We start from the raw sequence: 18,229 nt of genomic DNA on the forward strand, positions 1-18,229 counted from the left end.
CTAGGTGATGTTGCACGGGCAGAGAGACAGGCACAAGGCCTGGACCTGCCGTGCGATGCCGACAGCCACTCGCGGCTCGGTCTCTGACGCGATTGGAGGCGAAGGTTCAGCACTCTGAATCGTGCCAGATCGAGTGTCCCATGGCGGAGTGATGCCGACAGACGTGAGGGCTATGTGATAAGCCTGCTCGTCGACAAGGTCGTGCTTCACGCGACCTTGATGTCGTCTCCCTCCTTCTCCTGCTGATCAGGATCCCAGGTGTCGAAGCTAGGGAAGCTGTAATAGCGACCCGAGTCTAGGGGCAGCATGTCAGCAATCAGAGGCGATATGGACGGCTGATGAGATACAAAGGCAGAGCAGTAGCTTACAAGGGTGAGGGCGGAGGTCGTCCATAGTTTCACTCCGGCTCGTTGGGGAAGACCCGAGGACATTGGCCCGCTCATAGATCGGACTCTGCGCCGAGGGCGGCGATGATCCCCGGAAAGGAGACTCGGGAGTGGACGTCGAGACGTAGGCCATCTGGTTGAGCAGGTCGGTCGCCCTCCGGGCGGACTGGGGGCTGGCCATGGCGCCTCTGCTGGCATTGGACGTCGTGATGGAAGGCTCCGTGGCTGCTGCACGCAGGAGACGAGGCCGCCTCTTGCTGCTGGACCGAGAGGATTCCCTCCTCTGCATGCCTCGCCTGGACTCGGGGGATAATGACGCCATTGCGTGTGTCTGCCTGGTTATGCAGGTGGCTGCAGTAGATACGTCCGGTGTGTTTTAAGAAGTCAAGGCTGAGAGCACTTGGTCGAACAGGGCTTATGGCCGATTAGAAAAGCGTAGAGTTGAGAATGTGCAAGAAATATAGGTAGGCATCAAAGAAAGAGATAAGTTGGTTCGCGAACTGGAATCGAGAGAGAGCGAGAGAGCAGGGTGGCTTGATGAAGGGATAATATAACAAGATTCCCACCGGTCCTGGGTTGGATGACGGCAAACTGAGCGTTCCTCTGTCTACGGATACTCTCTCTCTCTTCCCCGTCCAACTATTACCCCATCCATCCACAAGTAATCAATCCCAAAGGGAAAATGGACCCGCTGGCCCAGCTTGCAGGGGTGTGGAGAGAGCAGCGAGGCGGGTCTGCCGCATGTGTCGTGGACTCTTGCCAACCCGGCACTTTCGGGGTGTTGCGGAGTGAGGCTTGCCACTTGTCAGTCGATGGTTTGGGGGTTGACAGCAGCAGCAGCTCGTTCGCCAGACGGTGCCACGACTAACGCAAGCAAACCAAAGAGTCAAGGCCCAAGGGGAGGCACCTTACCGCCATTATTGAACCAGGGGGGTGGGCGATGATGGTGGTGGGTGTTGCAGAAACGGGCGAGAGAGAGGCAGACTGACTGTGTGGTGCCTGGTGAGCGTTGGGCACCACGCACCATGCACGCCAGTCCAACTTGGCTCCCGCATGCAGGCCACGCCCCTCTTTGGCCCAGTCCCCACGCTCAATAACAGTACCTAGCTAGCAGGTCTTTTGGGCGAGATTGAAAATGGCCGTCACCACGCGTTTAACGAGATGAAAAAGATAGATGGGTGATGGGAGTGGAGAAACGGAGGGAGGGCACCACCAGCTCTCAGCCAAGCCGTTCTCGAACTCACTCTGCTGCACATGGGGCTGCACAGGATATCTGAGACCGTCCCTCCCTGCACTACCGTTGTCCTCGTGTGAATCGGAGAGCGTTGAAGGGTGGGAGGAGAGCAGGGAGAAGCTTATCCACTCGGTCACTAAACAGCTGCTCTCTTACCAACCCGAACGGGCCCCCAACCCACACAAGACACCACGCCTCCTGCAGCAGCGGCCAAGGCGACATGTAAGGATTTGGGCTAGCCAGCAGTCGGCCATCCAGCCGTTGGTTCGTGTCGCCCTCCATCCCGCGGATGAAAGACATGAAGGACACAACGGAGGGGGCGGGTACGTCGCGGCCCTCGGCGGCCCCTGAGGCGACTTCTTCCGGATGTGGATGGCTGCCCACCACCATCTTTGCCTATGTATTCTAGGCACACTCACTGCAGCGCTCTAGGTCCTGTGATCGGCCACTCCAAGCCGACACCCTCCAGAGATCTCTTGCTCTCGCTCATGTTATGCGGACAAGTGATCCGGTCCACTGAAAGTTCAAGAGGCAAGATTTCCTGCCGATAACCCGTTCAAATCACATCAGAGAGAAGAAAAAAAAAGGTATCTGAAGGGGAAAAGCGAGACCATAACTGCTTGAGTCCGGAGATGTGCGGGTGAATGTATGATCAATCTGATCACATCAGGTGTTTTGACATGCGACAAATTTTCCTATGTCGACGCTGGAACCAGGTCGAGTTGGAAGTCTAGAAGCATCAGAAGGTGGCGGTAAACAGTGGGTTGCTGTCGATCTTCTGGATGATCTGGGGTGCAACGTTCCCACCCAGAAGACTCGTCCTCGACTCTGGATACGAACTCCCAGGCGCCGTCACGCAACGGGCGGATAGTTAGTAATTTCAAACACTCAACACAACTTTTCTGTACTCGCGATATATGCGCAAGAATCAAACTGGGATTGAGAGATTATTTGCCTATGACCTCATGCTACTTGCTCGAGGATGATCATCTATCTCGAATGTGGGGTTTGCATAGGTCGGCGGCTGCAGCTTCGACGTTGACAAGCACGCCTAGAGTTGCCGCCGTTTCGATTCTATGCTCCGAGATAAGACAAACGCTGGCGAAAACACTTCTTAGACCAAAATATTACCGAAAAGTACGCCATGACAGGGCCAATGCCAGCCCGTCAGGAGAGTGGTGGTGCATGCATGAGTGGGATGACAGTGCCTAATGTAGGAGGAGGGTGAGCCATGTGACATGCACCTGGCAGTTGGCCTTCCTGGCCTAGGTATAACGGGACGGCCCTCAGTGGTCGACGCTGGCGTTACGTCAGTTTCAAGAGTCCTCATTTGTTCGGCTTAGTTATGGGCTGCAGCTTACTCTTCCCAAAGTCTCCCCTGAACAGCTGCGAGCTCTTCGGTTGTCATTCGATGACCGGTGGTGAAGTATCCTAGCGAGCGGCATCAGCTCTGCCAATCGAAGAAGTAGTGTGATGTGAAAAAGGGGGGGTTGCAAGCTTACCGGCAGTGATCTTGGCGTCAATCTCGACCCTCGAGTCTGCGGGGATCCAGGACTCGGGGAGCTCGACACGCTCGTGGATAGGGATACTAGATAGAGTGTAAGCGATATGTGACAACTCCTGAGCTGTCGGTACCGACAGCCAAATGCTGTACTCACCCTTGTCCGACAATGGCGTCGTGTTTCATGCTGCGGGTGTAAGATTTAGTAATTTGTTGCACACGAGGGTCAAGGGTCCCAAGACTCACTTGCTCATGCTGAGCATCCTGTCAATCTTGGTAATACCCAGCCAGTGTAGGATGTCCGGCATAAGGGCCTGGAAACGCATATCTTTGACGCCTGCAATGTTCTCTGTTCGCTTGAAGTAGTCCGAGGCGCGATCCTCACCCCTCTTTCTTGCGTTGTAGACAACTAGAAGATGGTTAGCCGGGAGTACTCGGAGGGCCTGGACCGGAATCAAAGATAGAGTCAATGGAACATACGGTACTATCTCAAAGTTAGCTTATCCAATGGGCTCAAGCACTGATGGCTCATACGTACCTTGGTAACCTCGCCGAGAGCCCGACCTTCCTTGCGGAAGTAGATGACCACACCACTGCCCCCATTCTGGGCTTCTTTCACGGCTTCTTCGATGCCGAAGATTAGATATGGCCGGCAAGTGCAAATATCGGAGCCAAAGACGTCGCTGCCATTACACTTGGCCGAGTCAGCAACACAGGTTCCAGTCACACACGATTAGACTTTTGTGACCAACCTCGTCGTGAATACGGAGTGCAAGTTTGGAGCTTGGGTCCGACATCTTTGCCGGATCACCGAAACAGTACACGGTCAATCCTCCTGAGATAGGAAGAGGTTTAGCTCTTTAGATCTGGGCTCTGTTTTAGTCCCCAGGAGGATGCAACTTACCAATGGGTGGAAGGAAGAGCTTGATATCACCACGAGTGATGAGCTGCATTATCATAGGCTAGTTTCAACCCACCCTGCAGACAATTAAGATGAGTGGTATTCATACCTCAGGGTAACTTCCTCCAGTGTGTTCGAAGAGCGATCGCCGCAGTGTTCCTTCGTCTTCTCGAGGTCAATCTCAATTCTTTGTCGCGGGTGTTGGTTCCACTTACCAATACCGAACCTCTCTGCAACACCTGGCAGATACCAGACCTACAAGTAAAGTTAGGGAGATGTCCCACAACATTCGAAGTGGGAGAGTACACACTGGTTCGACTGCGAACTTGGTGACAGCGAGCTCGCCTTGGTTGTTCAGGCATATTTTACCGTCCGGCTTACTAGACCTGTGTGAGTAAACAGACGCATGCAGATAGGGAAGGAAGATACAACGAACAGTCTTCCACTTCGGACACTCTCCTCAAGCTCAGGCAGCTAGAAACCGGTCAGTCTTATCGCTCGTATTGACGAAAGATTTCTATGAACAAACCTTCATGTGTGCTTTGGTAATGGCAATGGTAGGGCGAATATCAACTTTCGACATATTAATCCACTGACTAGACGAAACCATCAATCTCTTACTTACCGTTCTCTTTGTTGATTATATCCTTGAACAGCCACGGCGCAAGATGGCCATAAGGATCCATGGCCACGATCTTCTTCTTGTCGTGCCAAGTAGGAAAGGGGCCGATGTCCACAATCGGCTCCGTGTTGGTGAAGTCCGGTCTAAGATAATCCCATGAATGAGTCGTCTGTTGGGCGTCTGGTGTGATACAGTAGCATATCCTTACCTATGGTCGGCGTCGAGCTCCTTGCTGGCCAGAGCAAGGGCATAATAGATGGAGTAGGAACCGCCATGTGCTTTAAAAGCCGCTATTAACAAGGTTGCAAATGAAGCTCAAGTGTTATTATCTCTGCTTACCTCCAATAGCTAGGGGAAGTGGTCAGTGAGTGGTACTGTAGCCAGGTGCATCGCCTTTCGGACTTACCATTACGCCTACGGATCGTCGACGATGACCTGCTCACAACGATTGGCCCGCGTGCCTGAGGGTCGCCTGCCCCCCAGTTCATAGGCAACGGGTTGATGCCGATTTGCTTTGGATAAGTCCTGCACCAAGGGTCAGTATCAGCGGCAACGATGCTGGTGACTGGCGCGAAATCAACCCACGTCAGGATGATGCGGGAAGTGAATCCCGACTTCTGAGCAGGAGGAGAGGAGCTCTCCGTCTGCTGCTCTGATGCCGAGTCAGCGGGCAACAGTTGGGGGCTTTGGGTGGAAGCATTCGGCGTCGTGCTGCTCCCGCCGGGAATCGAAGGGGCACCCATGCCTGTGCCAGGTCGGTCTTGCTCAAGAGCCTCGAGGCCGGCGAGAAGCTGTGTCTGAACCTGCCGGAGCTGGTGCATGGCATCCATCAACTCCTCTCGACCGACAGTGTCGCTCTTGCTGACGTTGTTGGTAGCCATTGTTGCGACTTTGATGTTGTTCAGGAGCCAGGTCGTGCGGAAGCACACTCTAGCTACACTTGTTTAGGAAATGCAGGCTTCGGAGGAAAGACAGCAAGCAGCTTTAAGGATTCCTGCCAGCCGGGATATTCGCGGTTTCGATGATGGAAGCTGAGCGCGCAGTGGATGGATGTTTGCACAGAAAGAGCGGTCACTAATGCATGCAGGGGAGAGACGCGTGGTGACACATCCATGCAGTCCACGGCCAACTTAGTCCGGGTGATCAGTAGCTATCCAGGCTTGCTACCAAGCTTATCATCAAGCACATACAAGTAGACAGAGGTCCGACGGGCGTTGTCACTTGGGCATGTTGGAGCGATTGGAATCTATTAGATCGAGGAGAGGAGAAGAAAGAAGGAAAGGAGCAGGCCGGAGGCTAGATGTCTGGGGGAGGGACGGGTTGATAGGGCCCGGGACTGGCTGGGACCGGTATCAATGACAAACCTGAACCTTCTGTAGCTTGGGGTGTAGATCACCAGGTATCTGGGTCGTGCCCCGCAGAGGCACGTCCGGAACCGCTCCGCCATCCGCGCCAAGGAGACTTATTAACACTTGAATGAGGGTAGGCAGTTGTATGTGGGAACTGCTCGTCACCGTCATTCGGAGATCTGGCCGGGGATGCTTTGTATCTGCGACGCCAGGAGGCCAGCCATCGTGCCTCACGGGAAGCTGACTTCAAACATGATCGAAACATTCATCGCTCTTAACACCAAAGCGTTGGATGTGGGACATCCTATGGAGTTTGTTGTTCACCCATTGGAAATGGCTCCCTCCGTAAAACGGCCTGATAAGGACGGAGTGTGAGGGGTAGCTAGCTCCAATTCAAGCTCAGATGACCTGGCTCCTGGCAAGCCTGGAAGCTGGGGTACGCTAAAAACAAGTAACTGTCAGTCAGTAAACGGAGCCTGGGATCCAAGTATCCATCGTTCCAGTGCTGGTTGTGCACAGACCAGAAGATGGAAGTACCTAGGGCAAGGTCATTCAGTAACAAGACCTGGCTTTTAGGCCTAATTACCTACTGCATGCCAGCCGTCAGCCGCGAAACTACCGGCCGCCGTGCGCGAACAGTGGAGCATTGACTCGGTCACTGTACTTGTACGCCGCACAGCAGTCCGCGGGGCGCAGTCATGCCAATTGCGCCGTGAGGCATGGAAATCTCAAGTACATGGTCTCTATCACTTCAGGTTACTGCTTCAACGCCACAAAGGCTTCGTCACCCTATCGCTATCGCAGCGCAACCTCTCCGGCAGAAGCCCCTTCGCCATCGTTGCAACCAACTTTCTCAACCGGTTTCTCGCCAGTTCGACTTTGTTTTTCAGTGCGCGTCGCACACGCCCTGCACCAGATCCCAGTCTCGCCATGGGTAAGCGCAAGAAGAGTTCGCGCAAGCCTCAAGGCCCGAAGAAGGTGCGCCGCCCGAGAACAACATCCGAGAGTGTCTGGAGGAGCAATATCGGGGAGCAAAGCAACTGATCATCACCATCAAACAGAACGAACCATTGCCAACGACATTCACATGCTTGTTCTGCAACCACGAGAAGTCGGTCGCAGTCAAGCTGGACAAGAAGGCTGGCGTAGGCGAGCTCGAGTGCAAGGTCTGCGGCCAAAAGTTCCAGTGTGGCATCAATTGTAAGCGCCCCAGGCGTCTCTTTCCCACGCACCGATAGAACGCAACCACTCATGCCGACTCTTATCTAGATCTTTCCGCGGCCGTCGATGTGTACGGAGAATGGGTAGATGCAGCAGGTACGTTCCCTTGCTTGTTACCGCGATCTTTCAGAGCCGAACGGCTCGCTAACACACGCTACAGAGGCCGTTGCCAAAGATGACGAGCCACGAGCATCGGCGAGAAGCTCGGGTCGTATGCTTGAACGGGCGGGCGAGGGAGACAGGAGAGGCGGCGATGATGAAGATGACAGGCGTTACGAGGGCGATGGCATTGTTGGCGATGACGAGTTCGACTGATGCAGGGTTCGGTATATTTATATGGGAATGGACGGCGAACGCTTTCAAAAAATATATACCCTTGATTTCGATATGCGCTGCGTGACCCGTACCTCGCAAACAGGAAATGCATAATGCGTAACAACCGGGGGGGGAAACGCACACCAGACCGCAAGTCCAAAATTAAGCCAGCAAACACCAACACCTAGATCGTGTAATATCTGTCTCCAAAGTCTCCAAGCCCAGGAATGATGTAGCTGGACGACAGTTAGTGCGGGACAGTACAGAGCGACAGCGATGTACTTACTTCTTCTCGTCCAGGCCCTGGTCGACAAATGCCGTCACCACACGAAGCCTGGGGAACTTTGTCGCGAAGTTCTTGATTCCCTGGGGGCTGGCGATGAGGTTCAAAAACAGGATGCGCTCCTCTGGCACCCCGCGCGACTTGAGCACCTCGACGGCCATGATGGCCGAACCGCCAGTGGCAAACATGGGATCCAGGAGCAGCACCCAGCGCTCAGCAATGTCCTCGGGGAGCTTGTCGTAGAAGAGCTTCGGCTGCGCAGACTCCTCGTCTCTCTGGATCAGGATCTTGCCGATCCGGACGGAGCGACAGCAGTCCCGCAGGCCCTGCTCCATGGCCTCGCCAGCTCTCATGATGGACACGCCGCAGATCTTGCCCTGGAACATGAGGCCGGCATAGGGCCGGCCCACGGGAGTGGTGACGGTGTGCTCGACCGTGGGGAGGTGGTTCAGCCCTTCTTCGACGAGCAGCCTGATGATACGGTTCGAGTAGAATATGAAATCACCCCTCTCCGTTTGCACATCGCGAATCTTGCTGCTCAAGTGTCAGCCAAAGAAGTTACCCCTTGAGACGAACCCTTGCGATGAAAGAGGGAATGACGCACGTGAGCAGAGCAATGAGCTGAGGGGTCTGAGGCAGGACGGTGACAGTCTCGAAATCGACGTCTGTCGAGACCGTGGCCGTGGGCTTGTGCCGGTCCGGCTTGTAGTCTGGCCCTACGCACTGCGTAGGAGCAGAGGTCTCCTGCTTAGTAGTAGAAGGGGGCATAATAATGAAGCGGGGTTGGAGATGTTTAGAGGTGAGGCACTCGATGGGTCGTCAGTGTCGCTTATCTTCGTGCGTGTCTTTTGTTTGTTCCGGGGAAACGTCAAAAAGGCAAGAGGGAGAGCAAGACTATTCAGACGTCACTGGATCGAGGTCCTCGTCAAGTACGAAGAGAGAGGCGTAGTCTCCCATTGGCACGAAAGTAACTAAATTCAGAGCAAACTTCACCAAGTTGGTATAACCTCAACCCTACCGCCGGAGGTTTGCGATAGCTCCACCCTGCGCCATGGGTCTGGTAAACGCCTCACGCCGTACCCAAAAAGATAAGAGATAGTTTGTTTACTTCCAACGACTTGGCAGACCAAGTTCCTGCTAAGAATGGGAATTGGACACTGCTACTATTCCACACGGTAGTCGGTGCTCTACACATTAAGTAGATACTTGGAGTTAGCTGTTGAGCATGAAAATGAAATATTGGTCTACATAAGAACACTGTATGAATAAGGTTAATGGTAGCCCTATGTATGTCCGCGGGTATCGTTCGGTCCAACACCTTATGGATATCTCACTGAACTCCCATGTCTAGCGATAGAGTTCTAGAGTTCTAGGGAGGCGGGCGCTGGAAGGTACCCAACTCCCGCTAGAGGTTTCCCCGTAAATGACGATGAGGATTGGATGGCTTCGGCCAATCACCAACGCTCTTGACCACCAGTCTGCCACTCTACGAGAATGGTGGGGTTAGTGACAGGGTCCTTCTCTGTTGTCTTGTCAGACTTGTTTATCACCTATTCCGTCCCGACCGACATCTAGCGGAAGTGCCATCGCAATTTTGAATTTATCAACAGAAAGTCAACAAGGCCGGCCTGCGCTTTTTGATCTTGTTGAAGACCCTTTCTCTATTGACTTGGATGTTGCAGCGAACTAGTCGGCAAAGAAGCAAAGAAACACAGTCGTGGGCGACTCAATCCTCCGGTCCCCGAATCGCATGCGACCCTGGCGTCAACAGCACCTTTTGGTTTGTTGACAAACCTTTCTCCCCAACGCGCACGCCACAACGAACGATCCCATGGTGATGGAGGTCGCTGCCACGCTTTCCTCATCGCGCCGAGACCAGTAGCATCGAGCACGCATACATTTTTGAAATACGCGACACGCACCGCGCTGGGTCTATCAGCTGATCGCCCTTCTCATCGCTCAGTCACTCTGCCGCTTCCATCGGCTCACGCTTGCCTCACAATCTCCGATCTACAACATCGCAAAAGCAGTAGCAATCATGATGTCTACCACTAGTGATTCGTTGCTTCCCTCCAAGAAGAGAATCACGACGTATGGCAGGAAGCGCACCGGCGCGTCTCCAGCGCTTGGGTCGCAAGATTCATCCAGGAAGCCGTCACCGAGCTTGGCACGACCGACACCCCAAGCGACGCGCTCATCGTCGCGATCTACAAGCCCAGTAAAGCGTTTGGCTCCTGTAGAACCGTCAAGCAGTCAAAGTGCAAACGTCTTGCCATCCCGAGAGAGAAGTGAAAATGGCAAAGATGGCACCAGGGTGGTGAAGAGGAAGCAGTCGCAGGGTCAGGCTACAAACCGCCAGGTGAAGAAGCAGAGATCTTCGAGTCCGGATTCGGCGGTGTATGATATCTACGACGATATCCCTTCCTCGCCGAAACAAGCGCCTCGTAGCAAGCCAGTGCCCGCGAAGGCCAACCCACCGCGAGCGCGCAACAGAGTTACACCGCCGAAGGATACTGCTATGAAGAATGCTGCCATCATGTCACCGTTCTCCCCAGCAACATCCAAGACCCTGAGCTCTCTCAGTGTGAGCTCCCGAAACACAGCGTCCACTCAGTCCGCTCAACAGCAAATACCGATTCGACCGCCTCGGAAGGCCCCTGTGGATTTTGGCCCCCCGCTAGCGAAACCCTCGAAAGAAAAGGCGACAGAACCAGAACCTCAATCTCTACCCGCTCAAGGAGACGCGCGACCTAGGACGCGGCTGATCGACGCCCTTGCTGCTCAGGCAGAAAGCTCCGACTCGATGGATGACAGCGAGGACGATGCGGATTTTGCCGCCCTTGGCTTGAAGCGTACACTACCTAGCAGTCAACATGCCGACACGGCTCCAGACAGCAATAGTCAATCTTTGGCGACGCCGTCACAGACGAGGTCCATGGTCGCCCGGGAGACCTCTCTCTTATCTAAGAAATCAGGCGTGAAGTTCACCTATAGCCAGGAGAGGACTGTGCTGGCAGAAAACCCTCTGCTGGATTCGGCCGGGTCTGGACTCGATCTCTGGTCTCAAAGCCTGTTGCCAGACAGTCAGCCAAAGGCCTCACAAATGTCCATCGATGAAGACCTCGAAGATAACTCTGGCGCTGTTCGCAGCTTACACGAGCTTCGACAAGCAGGGGCAAACAATCGCTGCGCTGATGAGATGGACGACCTCTTGGACCGGATAGGAATTCCGAGTCAGGGTAAACCCTCGTCCGCAAGGCGTACAGCGCTACTGGAGCTCTCAGAGAAGATCCAGGACAAGGCCTTCCGCCGTCAATTCCGAGACCATGGCGGAGAGCCCAACGTCTTCAACAGAATTGGGAAGGAGGTCGATCTTATCGCTGGCTATACCATCATCTCGATTCTCACCACAATCTTGGCCTCTCCGCCTGTGCCGGACCCATTGCTGCTCCAGCAGTTGCAAACCCAGGGCATTGCAAACCTGTTTGCAACCCTCATCGCTGAAGAACGGGACATCTCGAGTGTGGCCAGGGATCGCAAGAGCAACCTCTCTAAACATACGCAAACAACGGTGGCGAATTTGAAAACTACCATACTGAACTTGCCAAACCTTTGGAGCCATCCACCGCCTCAGCTCCCCCCTCGCACCCTGGCTTTGAAGTGCCTGGATCTGATAATTCCGGCTCATTCGTCCACCATGACGGTTGAACATGAGATCGCGACCTCGGCTATCGTGGATCAGCTGTTTGAGATCCTCTCATCTGCTGCCGGTGACGCAGAGTCGGAGTCGTGGGATTTCCCACACAGCACGGAGTCCATCAACCTGTACCTGGCACTCAACCTGCTTGTCAAGCATTCGGTGCCTGTGATGCAGTCGAGCCTAGGACCGGATTGGACCAGCCGCCATCTGCCCACGGTCGCGGACATCCTCGAGGCATCCCTTCTCCGCAAGGCCGACAAGTTGGGAGAACTCGACGTCCGGGCTCTGAAACTCACCATGAATACCGCCAACAACAACCCCAAAGCCCCTAGCATCTTCTTGAAAAGGGGTGTGCTTCGGGAGCTGGCCGGCGTTGTCTGCAGAACCTTCGGAGAAGTCCTCCACCCCACGGCAGGCGAGGGTTTCAAGCCAGCTACTTTCGATTCTCTTGTGCTGATGCTTGGAGTGATGATCAACTTTGCCGAACATGAACCCACAGCAGGGCGCACACTGCTCGAGTCGCAATCGGCTTTGCAGAGTCTAGATAATCTCATCAGAATATTCCTCGACAACTGCTCCACGACGCATGAGGTATGTTCTTCTCCGCTCTGTCTTTGCACTTCTTGCTATGTTACTGACAAATTATAAGGCCGACTCTGAGGAGTCGTCTCAGCTGAATGTCCTGTTTGGCTATCTATCCGTTCTCCTCGGGTACTTGTCAGTCTACAAGCCCGTAAGGGAGAGGTTCGGGGCCGTCCAACGAGGCGGTAACCTACGGCCCCTCATAAGCTCCGTCCAAGAGTTTATTGCCTACTACAACAAGGTAGTAGATCACGCCGAGAACGATAACTCGACTGGGCGGCTGCAAGCACTAGTCGAGACGCTGGAACATTCGTAAGAATAGGATTGTGGGACACATCGAACGGCGATGTTTACGAATCATGACGGAGGGTAGGGTGGTTGCCCGGGGAGGCTCGTTGGTCAGCCATTCGCTCAGACAGAATTCTCGTTGCTTTTTTTTTTATCTTGCGGCACGAGCCCCCCCCCCCCCCCCCCCATTCCTTTCCAGCCTCCTTGGCATAGCGCCTTGAGAACCGAGGCATGAGTTTTACTGATAGATGTACTGTTTACATTTGATGATACCTGAAGCATTTCTCGCATTGGACGGCCTTGGACTTCACGACGATAGAAGGGCGGTCTGGCATATCTGTATTTTGTAATAAGAATACACTCATATTCCCCAAGGTCGGCATCTTAGCCCGTTTAATCAAGCCGTGCTGAATTGTCCTTGGGGTGATTATATTAAAACTGAAGGCAAGATGCTAAGTGCTCTTCGGCAACACTTTGCCAATCATGCATCAGCCATTCACATGCGGAGCCTCATCTTCAGGCCTCCTTCCTTAGGAAGCTACAGCATATCCCAGTGAAGCTGAGCATGAGGCGTTGCAAGCAATTGTGGCTTGCAGCGTTGCCGCAGCCTGGCAGGTTGAGCATTCCAGCTCTTTACCCCATGTTTCCGATTTCACATCGGATTAAAAAGACGGGGTAAGGAATGGAGAGGCTTGACAAGCCGAGCATCAGAGTTCAGAAGCAAGGATAAACGGGAAGGTATACGCAATTCACACTTCATCAACCGTTCGTTCCACCCCTGGTAAGTCTGCCGCGACTGAAAATACAACGTGATTTGTTTCAATGGATGTAAGTCGTCAGTCAGCATGTTATGTAAGGAGCTGATGTAAAGTCTAAGTCATAGTCATGGCTTTTGGGGACAATGGGGTTGCAGTGGATCTCTTTACCTGATAAACCTGGTTCTCGAGAGCGGATTGGCTCGATGCATTCCAGCTCCGTTCATGACTGGCACGCCCAGACCAAAGCCTACTTGCAGCTAGCACAGGCCCTGTACGACCTAAGGCGCGGCGCTCCCCCCACTGACCAAGATGCCTTCCGTCACAGGCCAGGCCCAGATCTTCGCAGGGCCTGGGCTGGAAGCGGAGGCGGGGTGTTCGACGAAACGTGAAAGCTATTTCTCCCTGCTCGGTGCTGCTCCGGTCTTGTCTTTGCCCTCAAAACCTACCTGACTCTCTCTGCCCAAGGTTCGCATTGGACCTTGATTTCCTCTATTCCAATCTTTCAAGGAGGACATACGAGGATTCCGATCCCGTCCCGGCTTCCTGTCGACTCGAGTCTTCGATTCACGCTGCACCTAAAGCTCCCTTCGCAGCGCATCTGGTGCCTGTCAGATCTTAGCACGCCGGAACATCGCAGCGCATCCTTTGAGCCAGCCCAGAGCAGAACCACCGGGATCTCAGTTGCGGTATAGATTCTGCTGGCCTCTTGAAAACCCGCCTCGAGAGCCTCGATATACTACTTCCAAAATCTACGTAAATGCCATCACCGTCGAAGCAGAGGAAAGTTGCCATTGTTGGCAGCCGTTCAGTCGGTTCGTCTTCTCTCCCCGAGTCGCAACCCCCCCCGAAACAATCCAGTAGTCGACTGACCTTGTCCCACTTCGATAGGCAAGTCCTCGCTCGCAGTCCAATTCGTCGATGGCCACTTTGTCGAAAGCTACTACCCGACCATTGAGAACACGTTCAGCAAGGACATCAAGTTCAAGAACCAAGAGTTCCGCACCGAGATTGTGGACACCGCTGGCCAAGTCAGTCCTTCCCTTCAAACGGATGCAGTCCTTCGAGAGAGTTTGCACAGAGTTCTCTTTTGAGCAATGTGTTCGACTTGGGCAAACAGATGCCCTGTGTCTTTCTCTGAAGTGAGGCCATTCGCTGACAAGAAACCGCTGTGTTACGTCTTCCAGGATGAGTACAGTATTCTGAATTCGAAGCACTTCATCGGTATTCATGGATACATGCTGGTCTACTCAGTCTCATCCATGTCGTCATTCGAGATGATTCAAGTTATCCGAGAGAAGATTCTTAACCATCTGGTGAGTTTTGCTCAACTGGACGCCCACTGACCACCACCACTCCTACTATTCTTCTGCATCCCTGTGCTGTCAATTCTTCTTCTGCGGTGATCAGTACGGCCATGACTAACATGCAATGCTTGGCTAGGGAGTCGAGTGGGTACCGATTGTAATTGTTGGTAACAAGAGCGATCTGCGACCCGAGCAGCGCCAAGTCAGCGCCGAGGAGGGCAAGAAGCTGGCCGAGAAGATCAACTGTGCCTGGACCGAAGCCAGCGCCAGGTATAACGAGAATGTCGCCAAGGCCTTCGAGCTCCTCATCGGGCAAATCGAGAAGTCTCAGAACCCCAACGAGCCGGAGGGTGGAGGCAAATGCGCCATCATGTGAGAGGTCCATGCGGGTATGATCTCCGGAGTGCCATGGTGGTGGAAGCCTAGATCGATGCGTTCTGCGCCACGGCCAAGGACCATGGCTGGATCGGTGGCACTTTTTGAGAGCAATTCTGCTCTATACGTTTAGGGTTCCGGTTTGTGGTGGCGTCTAGACTTCCCTGCTACGGTTGAGAGGAAGGTCTCACAGCTTACGCATGGCTTGGTGGCTCACGGTTTCGGATCCGTGGTGCTGCTACGCACTGGAGCGTACTAGACGCTTGGGATTTGAATAGGTAGATGACGCAGGGAGGGTTTGTACATTTGTACGTCTTGATGTCCCTGGGATTCACGGTGGTTGTACGTTGTCGAAGTGTTTTGATGCCTTGCATACATCTAGAGGATAGGCTTCACATGGATCTGCGCATTGTTTTTGAACCGAGTTCTAATCAAACCGATTCCCTCGATCCCTCGTATTTCGATGGTTATTCCAAATTGTCAACGCTGCCTGTTTGGCATCGTATGGAAAGGATGCCCAAGGTGGTGGTGGCAAGGAGCTCACAATGCTCATTCCACTTACACGAGAAGGCCTGGCACTCACGCTTTGATCTGGCATCAAAGCTCCCGGGCGCTATCTAGCAAAATTTTGGGGGCATCGAAAAGACTCGGTAGTGTGATATAATGTGGTAATTCACAAATATCTGGTGATTAAATTACTGAGTCACGGCGCAGTTTCCGTGTTGTCGTGTCGGCGAGATGTGTCACACACGACCGCCGCCATTGATACGGAGCGCAGGTACCCCGCTATCTCTGATGATCGATAAAGCCCCTCCAAAAACTTCCAGAGAAGCGCCAAAATTTCCCCAAAGCCTCTGATCAATTCAAGCAATACGCTACGAGAACACAGACGACGACTGTTCTAGAGGAAGCATCCGCGGGCTACAGATATGCTCGACGTCAACGACTTCATTGCCGAGCGAGGCGGCAACCCTGAGGCGATCAGGGAGTCGCAGCGCGTACGTCTATATCCACCTTGTGCGATTTTGTCTTCGTGTTGTTACGCCAGCTGCGAGCTTCACAACGAAGATTGCCAGGGCGATGAGGCGCTGAGTGACTGATTGGCTGACTTGGTATCTCTCTTCCACATTATAGCGCCGCTATGCCAACGTCGAGGTCGTCGACGAGATCATCGCGCTCTGGGACGACCACCGAAGGACCCTCTACAGCGCGACTCAGATGAACGCCGAGATCAACGGCGTGCAGAAGCAGATTGGTGCCCGCAAGAAGGCCAAGGAGAATGCCGACGAGCTCCTGCAGCAGAAGATTGCCCTCGAGAAGGCCAAGAAGGAGATTCTCGACTCGGCCAACGAGAAGGAGGCCAAGCTCAAGACCCTGGTCAAGTCCGTGGGCAACATCATCCACAACTCCGTACCCGTCAGCGACAACGAGGACAACAACGTGACCCTGAGGACGTGGGCGCCCGAGGGCGTGACGGTCGAGAAGAGGGATTGCCTGAGCCACCACGAGGTCCTGACCCGGCTCGATGGCTACAGCCCCGAGGCCGGAGTCAAGGTCGTCGGACACAGGGGCTATTTCCTGCGCCAGTGGGGTGTTTTCCTGAACCAGGCCATCATCAACTACGGTCTAGAGTTCTTGACAATGCGGCATGGCTACACGGCGCTGCAGACGCCGTTCTTCATGAACAAGGAGTACATGGCTGCCACTGCTCAGCTCGATTCCTTCGACGACGAGCTGTACAAGGTAGGGCAATCCAACAGTCGAATCCATGGGCAGGTGGACAGGACTCACAAGCCGGCAGGTCATCGATGGCGACTCCGAGAAGTACCTCATTGCCACCTCTGAGCAGCCGATCAGCGCATACCACGCGGATGAATGGCTCCAGCCCAAGGACCTCCCCATCAAGTACGCTGGCTTCTCGACCTGCTTCCGTAGAGAAGCTGGTTCTCACGGCAAGGATGCCTGGGTAAGGAGCCCTGTGTCTTGAAGATAGCGCTGGCTAGAGACTGACAGGAAATGAATCCAGGGCACCTTCCGTGTTCACCAGTTTGAGAAGGTCGAGCAGTTCGTCCTCACAGATCCCGAGAAGAGCTGGGAGATGTTTGATGAGGTATGAGAAACCCCTTGGATGACCAGGCTTGAGGTTGAGAGCTCACACTGTCGTAGATGATCGCCCACTCCGAGGAGTTTGCCCAGTCCCTGGGCCTGCCTTACCGGATCGTTGCAATTGTCTCGGGGGCTTTCAACCAGGCCGCGGCGAAGAAGTATGATCTTGAGGGTAAGTTGAAGCATCTCCAGCAGGCGTCAGTGTATCGAAACTAATGCGCAGTTTAGCTTGGTTCCCCTTCCAGGGGGAATATGTGAGTTGAGATATTCATGATGTTGAGACAGCGGTCGAGGCAGACTTTCCTAACCGTTCAACAGAAAGAGCTTGTTTCCTGCTCCAACTGCACTGACTTCCGTAAGTGAATGACACCAAAGCGTCATGTGCTGTGACGTCTCCTAAATGACCTTGGACTAACACGTAAACAGAGTCTCGTGCGCTTGAGATCCGATGTGGCGTCAAGACGCAGACCGATGGCAAGTTTCTCACCCCCCCTTCCTTTTATGACAGACACTAATAGACATTCCTCTGCAGTCAAGAAGAAGTATGTCCACTGTCTCAACAGCACGCTGACTGCCACTTCTCGAACGATGTGTATGTTCTCTCTCATCTGAGTTGTCCGTGGATAGACTTGTGTGATGTACCAATTCTGACTTTATCGCAGGCTGTATCATGGAGAACTACCAGACTCCTGAGGGTCTGCGCATTCCCGAGCCACTACGCAAGTACTTGCCCGGCGCACCAGACTTCATCCCCTTCACCAAGGAGCTTCCCCAGAACACTACCTCTCAGAAGGCCAAGGGCAAGGCGGACAAGGGCGCCAAACCCAAGGTCGCTGCCGCCGTGGACGCAGCGGCGTCTGCTGTCGAGCAAGCCGCGGAGAAGCTGAAGCAGACGACAGTCTAAAAGGGGATGATGCCGAGGTAGGTACCCTTGGCTGCTTGGGGAGGGGAGAAAAGGGGTAGCATGAGCTGAGCAACTCTGAGGAAGGATTGTCCATAGACATTCATAGAGATGATAGCAACGAAAAAGAAAGGGCCTGGAATCGGAAAGGATATGCCATCCGAGTAACGTGCGTGTTTCATGGGTAGCCATATTGTGTCTTTGTGGCACATCGTCAATTTTTAGCTGCAGGTGTTTTCCCACCAACGCGAATCCACCGTACCTAGGTAATCTTCGGATGGTTTTAGCGCATGGCCAACACGCGGCAGGGGTCCAGGGGGGTTCTGCATGCCGAGCCGGTGCCCCCAGCTACCCACTGAGGCCCTGCATGGCGGGCTCAGCTGCCGCGAGATCATACCAGTGG

General features: G+C 53.9%; 6 protein-coding genes across 6 annotated transcripts; 3 read left to right on the forward strand and 3 right to left on the reverse strand.

The window, feature by feature from the left end:
- Positions 1-206: 206 nt before the first annotated feature.
- E0L32_004697 (uncharacterized protein) lies at positions 207-708 on the reverse strand (the record flags this gene model as incomplete). The annotated part of the gene is made up of 2 exons (XM_031139137.1): positions 207-295; positions 369-708. 2 exons carry the CDS (start codon positions 706-708, stop codon positions 207-209), a joined length of 429 nt encoding a protein of 142 aa, XP_030996850.1.
- Positions 709-2,787: 2,079 nt separating this feature from the next.
- Positions 2,788-5,525, reverse strand: E0L32_004698 (uncharacterized protein; the record flags this gene model as incomplete). Its single annotated transcript, XM_031139138.1, has 18 exons — positions 2,788-2,919; positions 2,982-3,070; positions 3,123-3,208; positions 3,279-3,308; positions 3,368-3,530; positions 3,602-3,605; positions 3,660-3,815; positions 3,874-3,956; positions 4,026-4,068; positions 4,132-4,187; positions 4,238-4,277; positions 4,333-4,402; positions 4,459-4,496; positions 4,552-4,595; positions 4,648-4,787; positions 4,853-4,934; positions 4,984-4,992; positions 5,051-5,525. The coding sequence occupies 18 exons, from the start codon at positions 5,523-5,525 to the stop codon at positions 2,788-2,790; spliced, it is 1,740 nt and encodes a 579-aa protein (XP_030996851.1).
- A 1,398-nt stretch (positions 5,526-6,923) lies between these two features.
- On the forward strand, positions 6,924-7,529 carry E0L32_004699 (uncharacterized protein; the record flags this gene model as incomplete). The annotated part of the gene is made up of 4 exons (XM_031139139.1): positions 6,924-6,971; positions 7,055-7,193; positions 7,263-7,310; positions 7,375-7,529. 4 exons carry the CDS (start codon positions 6,924-6,926, stop codon positions 7,527-7,529), a joined length of 390 nt encoding a protein of 129 aa, XP_030996852.1.
- Positions 7,530-7,713: 184 nt separating this feature from the next.
- On the reverse strand, positions 7,714-8,580 carry E0L32_004700 (uncharacterized protein; the record flags this gene model as incomplete). Its single annotated transcript, XM_031139140.1, has 3 exons — positions 7,714-7,765; positions 7,816-8,346; positions 8,417-8,580. 3 exons carry the CDS (start codon positions 8,578-8,580, stop codon positions 7,714-7,716), a joined length of 747 nt encoding a protein of 248 aa, XP_030996853.1.
- Positions 8,581-9,850: 1,270 nt separating this feature from the next.
- E0L32_004701 (uncharacterized protein) lies at positions 9,851-12,410 on the forward strand (the record flags this gene model as incomplete). The annotated part of the gene is made up of 2 exons (XM_031139141.1): positions 9,851-12,103; positions 12,162-12,410. The coding sequence occupies 2 exons, from the start codon at positions 9,851-9,853 to the stop codon at positions 12,408-12,410; spliced, it is 2,502 nt and encodes an 833-aa protein (XP_030996854.1).
- Positions 12,411-13,897: 1,487 nt separating this feature from the next.
- E0L32_004702 (uncharacterized protein) lies at positions 13,898-17,829 on the forward strand (the record flags this gene model as incomplete). The annotated part of the gene is made up of 15 exons (XM_031139142.1): positions 13,898-13,952; positions 14,029-14,168; positions 14,325-14,453; positions 14,581-14,816; positions 14,953-14,959; positions 15,725-15,817; positions 15,954-16,562; positions 16,621-16,785; positions 16,846-16,929; positions 16,986-17,097; positions 17,154-17,179; positions 17,244-17,280; positions 17,352-17,357; positions 17,458-17,517; positions 17,588-17,829. 15 exons carry the CDS (start codon positions 13,898-13,900, stop codon positions 17,827-17,829), a joined length of 2,001 nt encoding a protein of 666 aa, XP_030996855.1.
- Between the last annotated feature and the right edge of the window lie 400 nt (positions 17,830-18,229).

This window comes from Thyridium curvatum (genome assembly GCF_004353045.1).
Source record: "Thyridium curvatum strain D216 chromosome Unknown NODE_23_length_467585_cov_82.455940, whole genome shotgun sequence".
Lineage (NCBI taxonomy): Eukaryota > Fungi > Ascomycota > Sordariomycetes > Thyridiales > Thyridiaceae > Thyridium > Thyridium curvatum.